At 43.1% G+C, this 13,843-nt stretch overlaps 1 protein-coding gene across 2 annotated transcripts in view; it reads right to left on the minus strand.

Annotated features, from left to right (window-relative positions):
• Window positions 1-13,843, minus strand: part of ME1 (malic enzyme 1) — a 387,310-nt gene that overhangs the window by 7,251 nt on the left and 366,216 nt on the right. For both annotated transcript variants that reach the window (XM_065588152.1, XM_005299590.5), the window contains one exon: window positions 3,929-4,027. In XM_065588152.1, the coding sequence (XP_065444224.1) occupies window positions 3,929-4,027 (99 nt within the window). The remainder of the gene's footprint in view (window positions 1-3,928; window positions 4,028-13,843) is intronic.

Below are 13,843 nucleotides of genomic sequence, written 5' to 3' on the forward strand. Positions count from 1 at the left end.
TGCGCCTGGCGTGCCAGGCATTTCTCAATCTCCTACGTGGTCGTTGTGTGTTAGTTCTCATCGACAACACCACGGCCATGTTTTACATCAACAAGCAGGGAGGAGCACGTTCGTCAATTCTATGCCAAGGGGCCATTCGCCTCTGGGACTTCTGCATCGCCCACTCAATCCTCCTCACGGCATCGTTCCTCCCTGGAGTCCAGAACACTTTAGCGGACCGACTCAGCAGGTCCTTTCAAACACACGAGTGGTCTATCCGTCCGGACATCATACATTCCGTTTTCCAGAAGTGGGGGTTTCCCCAGATAGACCTGTTTGCATCTCGAGACAACAGGAAGTGCCACGTGTTCTGCTCCCTGCAAGGTCGAGCTCCCGGCTCCCTCTCGGATGCGTTTCTCCTTCCCTGGAAGGACCACCTGTTTTATGCCTTCCCTCCGTTTCCTCTGGTCCACAAGGTACTGCTCAAATTGCGCAGAGACCAGGCACAGGTGATTCTGATCGCCCCAGCGTGGCCGAGACAACATTGGTACACCACGCTGTTGGAACTCTCGGTTCGGACACCGATCCCGCTTCCATTGTGCCCGGATCTCATCTCTCAGGACCACGGTCGCCTGCGTCACCCCGACCTGCAATCACTCCACCTCACGGCGTGGCTGCTCCATGGTTCACCCAGGCAGAGCAGCAGTGCTCGCACTCTGTCCAACAGATTCTGCTGAGCAGTAGGAAGCCCTCAACACGGACCACATACTTGGCCAAGTGGAAGCGGTTCTCCTGTTGGTGCGAACAACGAGCCACGTCCCCGTTGCACGCACCTATTCCTCTCATTTTGGAATATCTCCTCTCCCTAAAACAGCAGGGGTTGGCGATATCTTCAATTAGAGTTCACCTGGCCGCTATATCGGCCTTTCACCCAGGGGAACTCGCGTCTTCGGTATTCTCTAACCCGATGGTCGTTAGATTCCTCAAGGGCTTAGACCGGATGTACCCACAGCAACGTCAGCCCGTTCCGACGTGGGACCTCAACCTGGTTCTTTCCAAGCTCACAGGTCATCCATTCGAGCCACTGGCCACCTGTTCACTTCTGTACCTATCCTGGAAGACAGCCTTCCTCGTAGCCATCACCTCAGCAAGGCGTGTTTCTGAACTCAGGGCGCTTACATCTGAGCCCCCTTACACAGTTTTTCATAAGGATAAAGTGCAGCTCCGCCCACATCCTGCCTTTCTCCCTAAGGTGGTTTCTCCATTTCATATCAACCAGGATATATTTCTCCCGGTCTTTCACCCTAAACCACATGCTACTCGCCAGGATCAACGTTTGCATTCTCTGGACGTACGCAGGGCCCTGGCCTTCTATATTGACCGCACAAGGCACTTTAGAAAGACGACGCAACTCTTCGTTGCAGTGGCCGACCGAATGAAAGGCTCACCGGTCTCCTCACAACGCCTATCCTCCTGGATTACGTCTTGCATCCGGACTTGCTATGACCTGGCAGGTGTCTCAGCACCGCACCTCACCGCTCACTCCACGAGGGCCCAAGCTTCCTCGACTGCTTTCCTGGCGCAAGTTCCGATCCAGGACATTTGTAGAGCGGCGGTTTGGTCATCAGTCCACACGTTTACAGCTCACTATGCACTAGTGCAGCAGTCCAGGGACGATGCTGCTTTCGGATCAGCGGTTTTGCACACAGCAATGTCTCACTCCGACCCCACCACCTAAGTTGGGCTTGGGAGTCACCTAATGGAATGGATATGAGCAAGCACTCGAAGAAGAAAAGACGGTTACTCACCGTTGTAACTGTTGTTCTTCGAGATGTGTTGCTCATATCCATTCCAAACCCGCCCCCCGTCCCCACTGTCGGAGTAGCCGGCAAGAAGGAACTGAGGGGGCGCCGGGTCGGCTGGGGTATATATTCAGCGCCATGAAGGCGCCACTCTAGGGGGCTCCACAGCCGACCCGCCGGTGTTGCTAGGGTAAAAATCTTCCGACGATCGTGCACGCGGCGCGCACACACCTAATGGAATGGATATGAGCAACACATCTCGAAGAACAACAGTTACAACGGTGAGTAACCGTCTTTTCTCCCCCCCCACAATTTTCACCCGTTCTTCAATTTTTGTTATAAGCCTCATTAAATTCCTGGGAAATTTCAAATAAAAAGAAAACGAAATGCCTTGTGCATCACCAAAGCATATGTGGCTACAGAAAAACTGAATTCAGAAGAAATCTGAACCCACTTATTTTCCACAGTGGCCTCTTGAACAGAAAGGGCATCAGCTGGCTGAAAAAAATCTGTGTGTTGTGCACATGCTCTCTCTCTCTCTTCCTCCGACCCCCAAGATGTAGTATTCTTTACTCCCCAAACAGATTAAACCTCCTTCCCTAGAAATAGGGCGAACCATCTTCTTTCTCCTTCTTATCACTGCCTCCCTATATTACAAATGTCTTAGTCTTGGGGAGAGGCTATGATCCCAAATGGAAAAGTTACCTTGTAATTTGCTTTCAGGGATTGACCTTGACCTCAACCTGCCCCCTCTGAAATTCTTTGGGTATTTCCACAAGAGCTCCTCTTTGGGTCCATGCATATAATTATCACCATTGAATAAGTCATTACTGTTAAAGTTTAAATTTCTCTCCTAATGGAAATTCAGTATTTCAATATATCTTTGGAAGCGTTCATCTAGCTCGAAGGCAGAAAGGTGTGGCCAAGCCCTGGAGCCCTGTATACAAGCCTGAACTGCTTCCAGTATTCGCTGGAAAACAGGCACAGCCCAAGTGCTCATAGATTCGAAGGCCAGAAGGGACGGTCTGGTTTCCTGTATAAAACAAGCCAAAGAACTTCCCCAAAATAATTCCTAGAGCATATCTCCAACCAGGAGAGAGATCAGACCAGAAATGAATCAATCAAGTTACAAATTTTCCATTTTTTTCCATTAAATTTTGCACCGAAGTTAAAAAAATTAATTCTGTCACAGTGAATAGAGGAGGAAAGTTTCCAGCACTTTCTGAAAGGATTTACCAAGCACAAAGGCAGTCTGATTTTAGCCTGAGAAGTCTGTTTAGAGATGTTTTGACATCTATGGAACACAGCTATTATCAGCCTGAAAAGAAGTGAACTAAAACAAGGCTTTTTATATGTACCTGGGATCCTGTTACCAAATGAATCAAAGGGAACCATTCCACAGATAGGGAGCTGTTGACAACACCACTCTTCCAAAAGGCTGTTCAGTAAATGGGATTATCTATAACATGATAACCCACTCAGAAATAAAACTGAGAACTCATGGGAGACAAAAAGCCACAGGGAATGTAGAAATGGGGCTAAGTCTGTTGTTTTTCAGTGCTGCCAAATCTATGGGTTATCAAATTACTTTGGGCACTTTATAAGCTACTGACATAGTGCAGTCAATTTGGCAAAATCCATGCATGAAAAACATATATTTGACTTCTCAAAACAACTATTTGTTCTGATGGGTCAAGATAAGGAGAATTGGAACAAAATCAAGCAGCAGCAGGCCAAAGGAAGGAGGAGGTTGGCATGTGAGAAGGCATTTATTCTCCTGAAAGACTACAGGATAGAAAAACTACAGGATAGAAAACTATTGACAGTATAGGTTCCAAACTTCATGGATCAGGTGCTAGGAACAGCACAAGCAACTAGCCAGGTGGTACAGAATAAGCAGTAGAAACATCATTCTACTGTAGTCACCTGTAATTAAACACTGAGTATATCATATTCTCAGCTCCTTCACTCCTATGCCTGAACTGTAAGGATTTGAAATTTTAAAAAACACTGCTTGCTTCATATCAAGATTGATTTAAAATGACTAATGAATCCTGAAAATATTTTACTTCAGCTAATCTAATTTTAACACATGCAAAGTGCATCGGTAGTGGAGAGTGGCTGCAGAATGAACTGAAATCACTTACCTTCACAGCAATTTTCAGTGACACATCTCGAATAGTGACTAATGGAGGGTATAGACGACCCTCCTCTAAATGTTTCTTTGAAACCTGTTGAGCTATCACCTAGAAATAAAGCAGAAGGTAGATTTATTTTAAACCCACAAGCCTACTTTACAGTAAATCAGTTCAAAAGCAACTTTCATAGTAAGTACACTTTCTGATTTTGCCAGATACAAAGTTCTCTGCATAGCACTGCTGTTCACAGTTCTTAAATCTAATATTTTGTAGAAAATAAAGTTGCCGTTAAATATATGCATGTATTTTCATATTTTCTTTAAATGTGTATTGACTTTTAGTTATTCCTGTGCTTTTGTTTTCTTCTTTGTTATCTTCCTCCATATGCAGCATTTCACTGAGACTATGTGGTACTGAGACCTTAAGCCAAATTCCTTACCAAGGTGGTTTCAGAATTTCATTAGAATCAATCCATCAACCTACCTGTGTTCTTTCCAAAACCACATGCCAGAGAAGAAGCTTCAGAGCTTGGATATGTCCAGGGCTCTTAAGTGTTATTTTGACAGGACCAAATCTTTCAGAATGGCCCCACGTCTATTTGTGGTTATAGCTGACTGGTAAAATGGATAACACAGTGTATGTACCTCTCTCACTATTAGAGTTCACTCCACCAGAGATCAAATGGCATCCTCAGCAGGCTTCCATAACATACCAATATCTGAGATCTGCAAAGCTGCTTCATGGAGCAAGCTGCTCATGTGACTTCAAGCATTACACACTGGACTTGGCTGCCAGATCAGATGCAAAATTTTGGAAAGCTATACTCCAATCTCTGTTGGACTGATGCAGCTGATACCCTGCATGCCCATTGTTCTGAAAAGGTTACTGCTTACTGCCAGTTACTTCAGAGCAGAAGGAAGCTGGAGTGTCTCCCTTGCTGCTTCCACCAGGTTCTCAAAAGATCCCTCCTGTTCTGGTGAGGAAGTTCTAGCCAGCAATGCTGGTGGTGACTGAGACCTCTTTCTTTTAATCCAGACATGTGAAGGAGTTCCACGCCAAAGTTTGTTGGAGGGCAGGCCTTGCTAGGGCCAGTACTGCCATGTCGGCAGGTTGTGTTTGTACCAGCCCAATCATGGGTGGCTTATCTATTGCCAGTCCTGAACTGGGATTCAGTACCGCATGCCTTCCAAATATCCTTGCAGGCATTATCCACACCTTTCAGATGATGATTCCCTGCTCAAGTCGGGGAAAAAGAATTGCCTGATGATGGGAGGAGAAATCTCTCTGTGGCAGTGGCAGTGGATGTGGCTTTGGCTCCATTGGTAGTGGGCCCTGTATCAAAGCCTGTGCTAGTGCCGTATCCGGTGCTGAGAAGAGCGGGGAGTGGGGTGGGCTTGTCAAAGGCATATCTCACTACTGGAAAGGATTCTGTCTCTGGGTCCAGTGCCAAGGAGAGCAGAGAAGGAGGCTCGTCTAAGAGTTCTCAGTATCAGGAAATTGGGATCTCTGGGTCCAGGGCCAGCCCTGGTCTTGGTGTCAATGTTGGCACAGGTGAGTCTGTCTTCCTTAACCTAGGTGTTGCTACTGGAATCTTGGTGCTATCCTTCATTGGTGTTGAAGATTTTGAGAGCTTCTTTCTCGGTCCAGAGTCCTCTCTGGGGGATGGATATGTTGCCCATTCTCAGTTGCATTTGCATTCAGTGCAGGCAAGCCTTTTTGCTCCAAAAGACAGTGCTGAGTTTCTTTTCCCTGGAGCTGGTGCCGTAGTCGGCACTGAGGCCTTCAGTGCTCAGGTAGTGTGCACCCTCTTCATCTTCCTTTCCCTGCTGGTACTGGGCGTGTGGTTCACAGTCAGTGGGACACTCCCCAGAGACAGGGGATGTCTCCATTCCTGGATCTGTGGCTACCCTCATGGATTGCTCCTATGGTGTACTTTGAGCCTTGTCTCTCGGGATTTCTAGGTGAATGCTGAAAAGGAGCAGTAGATAGCATGCTTGTCTAGAAGATGTGCTTCTACGAGACAGAACAGGCATTGCTGTGTTCATCTATGATAGGTATTAGTCCATTGCAGGAAGGACGGGATTGAACCTGGTAGGTTTTGAAACTGCCACAGCTAGCAGTTAGTGCAAAGTGCCTTGACCTACTGTACACACAGGGTCTCCCCAGGTCTGTCCTGACTACTGCTTTTTTGAAGGGTAGAGTGGGGGAGCATGCAACAAAAATCAAACAAATAAATTAATATAATGAAGAAATGAAGAAAAATGGTTTTCACTGGAGAAGAATTCTGAAAATCAGAAGCAGGTTAGAAACAGTCCAGATTCTGTCTTGCTGGCATGGGTGGTAAGAGGGAACTGAGGGAGGGTCAGGGCTGCTTCACCCTTTATATCCTCACACTGAAGCATGAGGAGGCTAAGGGTGCATACCCTGCCCTGCTGGACATTGCAATGCGAAGATGCCAAATTCACATGCTTGGGGCACATGCATACCTACAGTGGAATCCACATGGACACATACCCGAAAAAGAAAGCAACCTAGAGCTTTATTTAACACTAGAACCCTCCACACTAGCATCAACTTCCTGGACACTACAATCAGCTTCAACAATGGAACCCTACAGACAATTATATACAAGAATCTCATGGATCATCACACTACCTCCACAGATCCAGTAACTACCCCAAACATACCAAGAAATCTGTTATCTACAGCCAGGCCCTCAGAAACCACAGAATATGCTCTGAGGAGAAAATCTGGGATACAGACCTTAACACATTTAAAACTGCCTTCACCAAACAAGGACACTCCACCAGAGAAGTAAATCACATCATGGAACAGGCCATGCAAATACCCCAAGAGAACCTGCTTCAATACAAGGGGATAAAAACCCTCCGACTGCACACCCCTAGTTGTCACCTATCACTCCACACTGGAAGCCCCATATGGGTATCATTAAACAGCTGTAACCTATACTGTATGAGACCACACCTTGAAATAAATCTTTCCTGAACACCCTCTTCTTGCCTTCAAACAACCCCCCAACCTCATCAACAGAGGCGAGCTCTCCACAGACCAAGACCCAGCAACTCAAAGTAGCACCTGAACCTGGCACAACAATAGATGCAAAACATGCAGACATATCTTCACTGCTACAATGATCAATACCTCCCACAACACATCTTTCAAAAACCATGGGTCCTACACATGCGGTGTACCTATCCCAGTGCACTAAATGCCCCATAACAAGTATGTGGGTGAAATGAGACAATCACTATGCTCTCGAATGAAGTCACACAGAAAAATAATAGAAGAGATAAATACCATATCACTCATGGTTGAACACTTTTCACAAAACGATCACTCCATATCTGACTTCTCAATCCTTGTCCTCAAAGGAAACCAGCACAACACTTTCAAAAGATGAGCCTGGTTGCTTAAATTCATAACTTTGCCAAGTTATAGGGTTCCCAACCCTCCAGGATTTTCCTGGGAGTCCTCAGGAATTAAAGATTAATCTTTAATTAAAGATTATGTCATGTGATGAAACCTCCAAGAATACCTCCAACCAAAATTGGCAACCCTAACCAGGCACTAAAAAAACACGGTCTGAATAAAGACACTGGATTTAGGGCTTATTACAACAATCTGTAACCCACTAATCTCCCTCTTTTGACCTATGACTGCAGGGATGTTAACAGGCCACTTCACCTTGAATGGTCTGTTAGAATATGTCTGTGTTAACTAGTTATGCTAAATCTGTTCCACCTTGTATTTACTCTGCGTACCTTTCCCAGACCTGAAGAAGAGCTCTGGGTAGCTCAAAAGCTTATCTCTTTCCCCAACAGAAGTTGGTGTAATAAAATATATTACTTCATTCACCTTGCCTTTCTAGAGCTTTATTGTTTGTCTTGAGTCATAGCATTGAATTTAATTTGATTTTAGATAACATTAGGCTTTCAAATGTTGTTGTTATGCTGTAGATTGGGTAGCCCACAGGTAGTGTCTCTTTGATCTATGGGCAGTTAAAAATTTCACTGCAGCCACTGAGCATGATCACTGCCTTCTATTCAAGCTAAATGAGGGAGTAGTTAAATGCCCCTTTGTTTAGAGATAGCTGACACAACAGAAGCCACTATCCATATTACAGACCATCATGGCATGGCACTAAACCATGAGGTCTGAGTGCAAATGCTGAGGGTGGAGTATTGTTTGGTGGAGCTGTGTGTGTCAGTGAGTCAGAAGAAGACAGAGAAAGCAGCTTTCCAAGGAGACAAGAGAAGCAGAAAGCCCAGAGTGAATGTTCTTTAGGCTGAGTGCTGGCTAGAAAGTGACTTGGAGGAACAGTGAGCAAAGAAGCTTTCTCCTGTTGTTTGATTCCTACTGTGTCCAGGGAAACAGGATTTTGTATACATTCTTTGTAAATAAACAAGATTGCATCAAAGAAATATCTAACATCAGTTTTTTCTTTTAGGCTATGTCTACACTACAGCTGGGATCGAGGCTCTGAGATTGATCCACCGGCGGTCGATTTAGTGGGTCTAGTGAAGACCCACCAAATCGACAGCAGATCGTTCTCCAGATGAGAGAGTAAGGTAAGTCAACGGGAGAGTTTCTCCCGTCGACGCCCCGCAGTGTAGACCCTGCAGTAACTCGACCTAAGGTGCATCGACTCCAGCTACGTTATTCATGTAGTTGGAGTTGCGTAGCTAGGTAGACTTACTGCAGTAGTGTAGACATAGCCCTAGTGGAAACAACCTCCAAGACCCTAAATATTGGCTAACCACTCAGGCTAAAAAGGGGTGACGTTATTATAGTAACTTTAAGTAAATCGAGGAATCGTGCTTAACTGTCATTTACACACAGCCTTATTTTAAATTCTGTTGGAAGAGGGAATGCTGGCCAAGACAATGGCAGGTTATATACCCAGTACATTCACATGCATGCAAACTATTGCTATCAAACTATCAGCATTTTAAATTGATCTTGAAAAGCGTATTGGCCACTAAAAATCCACTAGAGGGAGCCACAATAATTAGGAATAGAAAATATAATCCTGTTTTATTTTATTTTATTTTGGTTTCCCCCTTAACAACTAGTGGTTGTTTGCTCCCCACCCCTCACCCCCCAAGGGTAAACAAGCTCTTTGATAAAACAGGACATATATTTATATTTGTCAGAAGAATAAGTGAGATCTGTTGTTTCTAATTTGATTTAGTCTTGGATTTAACAGGTTAGGATTTTGCTGGGGACACAAGGCTTGAAGAAATTAGCTGCTGTTTGCTTAAAGCATTGCAGAGAAAATGTGAAGTGAAATGTTTTGTTTTGTAGCAGGAGACTACAGGAAGCTAGTTGGAGAATAAAAACTGGACACTCTTCTGGATGAGACCAGTGACAACCTTAGCTCACACAGAATCCAAAAGAGTTTCTGTGCTGTACTTCTATAACAAGGCATTTGAAACAGTGTATAAACACAACCACAAACTAATATTTTCAAAGGAAATTTCACATTCTTCAAGTGTACTATGACTAAGTAAAAGCATTTTCAATTAATTTATATTTTTAATAGAAAGGGAAATAGTCCAGCATTTAAATGGATGTCATCCAAGACTGAGCACATGGTATCAACCAGGTGCAGGCATCTTGGCTATTTGGGAACATATTTTCTTTAATGAAAAGGTTTAACAGGATTATCTCTGAAGTGAACTAACTGTAGGCTTTATAGCGCCAAGAGTATTTCATTAGTTTATAATTCTGAACATTTTTGTTGTGCTTGGTAAAGTTTAGAGGAACAGGTAATGTTCCTTGTCATTGCAGAGAAATTGCCTGCAATTAGGAGGCATTATAGCTCACAGTACCTTAGCTTTATCATCCAAAATCAGTTACATTCTACTTTACTTGATATGAAGGGCAGAACACCTGAAAACAGAATCTGAGGTACTTACAATAAGTGAACTGTTCCTTCTATCAGAATTAATTGAAGAGGTGGCAAAGCAAGAGGTCAATAGTTGCAGGCATGCAGCCTGGCTTCATATTTTCAATAGCTCTCTTTTACAGATAAGCCTACATTACATGCTAAGAAGGTCTTTTCATTTAACAGTTATGTTTTGGGAGTCTTTTAAAATCTGGAGCTTGCTTGGCACTTCCATTCACAATTGTTTTTCAGCTTTTAATATCATAATTATTTCAAAACCTACATGACAAGCAAGGTATACTGTGATTTTAGTCCTTTATGGAAGATTTATACCCCTTTTCTTCCCTTCCCTCAGGACTTCAATGGAAACTTTTAACACCTCTTACCCTCAATGATTTGTGACCTTTTTTGGTGAGGGTTCCCTCAGTAGCCCATCCATGCTACTCCTAGCTCTTGCTTGTTCACACAGTTCAATACAGAGTGGTGAGCTTCCTCCCACACTCACTCGAGATTCAAACATGCTGCTGTTTCCAGCACAATTAGTGCCTGCAGTATGAGACCAACTGTGAGTATTCTATCCCCATAAGTATCATGAATGGCTGTGTATAAACTTCTGAGCTACCAAGACTGACTATATAGGGTAAAGATATTTGCTCATGTAAAATTTCATGAGGGACTTGAATACTGCATAATAACTTATACAGCAAAATCTGCACTAAAAACAACTTTCAGGAGGCAGACCCTGTTTTAAGAGATTTAAAAGTACTGTATCAGCCCAGTTTCCAGAACAATGTTGTTTGACTGCTAGTAAAAACTGCCTCTGTCGGCAACCAGTTTTTGCTGGTCTTTTGGACTGCCACTTAAGACATGTTTCAATTCATGTATATAGAACCTTTCATCCAGCAGTATTCCAAAACACTTTACAAACTATATATGGGAATCACTTAACCCAAACCAAAATGAAGCTACTTCTAGAAAGAAATGAGGCAACTGTTTAACAACACGCAGCAGTTTAGGACAGTAAGTGAAGAATACCATATCCAATTGAAATTACAGGGGAGGATTTGAGCAGGCAGGATGTAATTATCCAAAGTCCTATGAGATGGATCATTGCCCTTCTTGGATGGTTAAAGCCAATGGAAACAGTCTGGCCTTTTACTAATTTTACTGATGGAAACTGTGAATGTCCCTCAGCGAGAGGGCAAGCTGATGGCACTTTTTAAAGATGCCAGAATATATCTTGCTTAACAAAACTAGTGTTGGAAACTCCAGCTGGTACAGCATGCAGCTGCCCACCAGTAAGTATTGTAGACCAAAGGAGCAACATACTACATTTGCTTCTAGTTATCTTGCAGATGAAATTCAAGGTGCTGAATAGCCTGGGTCCCAGTTGTTTGAACCCACTTTCCTGCCTTTGCTCCATCAAGACAACTTCAGCAGGAGGAAGAAGAAAAGCTTGGAGGAGTTGGGAGCTGGGTATTCTAATCTCTGGAGCTGTTGGGAATGTGTCTGAGCCTCACAATCAGGATGAAATGTAGCTTCTTCCATAATATCTAGGTTTTCCATAATATTTGCTGGATTCACTTGTTTTTAAATCTTCTGGATGCTACCCACTGTCTTAGGTGTCCTCAAAGACACTTAGTCAGCTGCTGTGGATATTTGAACTGTGCTCCACATTGTGAAGCTGTTAGATTCTACTTGGTGTAAGGTGTACGTAGAAAGCACAGTAAAACCCTGTAAATACTTGTAGCAATAATAATACATTGGAGTTTACCCAGTACATAAGGGATAACACCTGCTTATTTTTTTGAAAGTTCCACGGGATCTTTAATAACTTTCAATGATCAGGGTTGTAATGTGAAATCTAATCTGAAAGACTAGATTACAGCAAAACGGTCTTCTAACCCTAATTGCATTCTGGGGCATTGCCTGAATACTGACTCAAAAGAAAGGATGCCACCTACTAATTCACTAGTTTCATTTCTTTCAGAACCTAATTTTTTCTTGGAGGTCTCCCTTCCAAGTATTGATCAGGTTCAATATGATTTTAATTTATGAGTCCACAATCTGAGAAAAATGGCTGCAGATTGAAAAAGAAAATAATTTAAATTAATCTTTTCTTTTTAAATGTCTGATTTTAGCTGTTGCCAATAATTAAACATACTTGGTTTGAATAAGAGTTTTTCAATCACAAATCATACTCTTTTCTGACGGATCATGAAGCAAAGTGTGTACGTGTTACATACACGGTCTGTCATGGAAAATATTGTGAAGTCACAAATTCCAAACAATCACTGAAACTAAGCAGGAGGAGTAATGGAGAAGGAAATCTTAAGAGAGCTGAAACCCTAAACTAAGTTTCATAGAAAACTGCAGAGGTTACATTTTTGATTTCTATGGAAAGCAAAAAATAAGGAGTCATAAGTGCACACATTAGGCACTGGAACAATTTATCAAGGATTGTGGTGGCAATTTTTAAATCAAGATTGGATATTATTCTAAAAGATATGCTCTAGGAATTGTTCTGGGGAAGTTCTGTGGCTTGTGTTATAGTGGAGGTCAGACTAGATGATCATAATGGTCCCTTCTGGCCTTCGAATCTATGAATTTGGAAAATTATTTTCTCTATTTGCCATTTCTTCTTTGTCTCTTTCACTGGCTCTTCATCAACTGTGCTTTAGCCTTATATCTATAAATATTTCATTCCTCATGGAGCTGTGAACAGAAGGAGTCTATTTTTCACTGAATGCTTTGGTATGCACTTGTTGGTGTTAGTAGGCATCACCCTAGGTAACTCGGGAGGTTGGAAGACCCGAGAGTCGATGAAGCCCCCCCGCTCTAGGCCAAAGTGAATCAAAGCCCCTGCATGTTAAACTTTACTAACCTCACAGGCCAGCAGCTGGGAAGCAGTAGTGATAAGGGAAACCTACATGCTTCTAACTAAAGGACAAGATTACTTGCAGAAAGAAACAATGAGAACAAGCCTCCCAGCCAAGTTCGTGTAATGTAGCCAGAGGGAGAATGGAGGAGGGGGGGTGAGAAAGGACGGGGAAAAAGGGAAAGGCTTAGTTACAAACTGTATAAAAGACAAAGGCTGCTTATGTTGGTGTGCTTGATTTGAGACGTGCCTGTCTCCTTGCACCACTTTGAGATCTCAAATAAACTTTGATTGCTTCTCCACCCTGGTGTGTTCATTGGTGCGAAGCACACCGGGCAACGGACCCCGCTGTTGCTGTCCTCGGGCACTCTGTGCCGGCAACACACTTGTAGTGTATGGTTCATTCGTTGGGTGTTACCTACTAATGTGATGCTAAGAGGTTTATGGAGTTTTGAGCTCTAGTTTTTGAATCTTTTCATATTTTGTCTCTTTTGTCTCTTCATATTTTGTCTGTGTGTGTCTTGTTTGGTGCCTCTATAGATGATTAGTTGTTTGGGAAAACTGATTTCTGGTGCAAAAGGTTTGACTATTTATGTAACGTGTGCCATAAATGTGCACCAGACTTTACAAACATGTAGAAATACTGGGTCCATACCCTGAGGAGTTTTTAATCTAATTAAGAAAAATACAATATATGAGACAAGCATTCACGTGCAAGAAAGAATAGAAACATTAGTGGCTGGACAGCAATATAGGAAGACTAAGAAAGAAGGTATTTGAAAGTGAAGAGGAAGTGTTGCTTTGTACATGGAAGATGGGCGAGACTATTCCAAACATAGTAGCAGAGGTTACATAGGAATGTAATAAGTCAAGACAGTATAAATGCAAATAATAGCAAAGTTGTGGATAGGATTATGAAGGATAAGGAGGCTGAAATTAATATGAAAAGACACCAGTGGAGAGATTCAGGGACTGGAGTGATGGGGTCATAGCAGTGAGGGCTAAATACACAAAGGTACTTTAGTTGTTGCAATGCCTAACCCCTTCCATGCCCTGCTACCTAGTGGAATCCTCAGTTTTGAGTTAGGTGCCCAGACTCCCCATAAATGGCTTGGGGAGACTTGGGTGCTTAAGGAAG

This window comes from Chrysemys picta, chromosome 3 (genome assembly GCF_011386835.1).
Source record: "Chrysemys picta bellii isolate R12L10 chromosome 3, ASM1138683v2, whole genome shotgun sequence".
Taxonomy (NCBI): domain Eukaryota; kingdom Metazoa; phylum Chordata; order Testudines; family Emydidae; genus Chrysemys; species Chrysemys picta.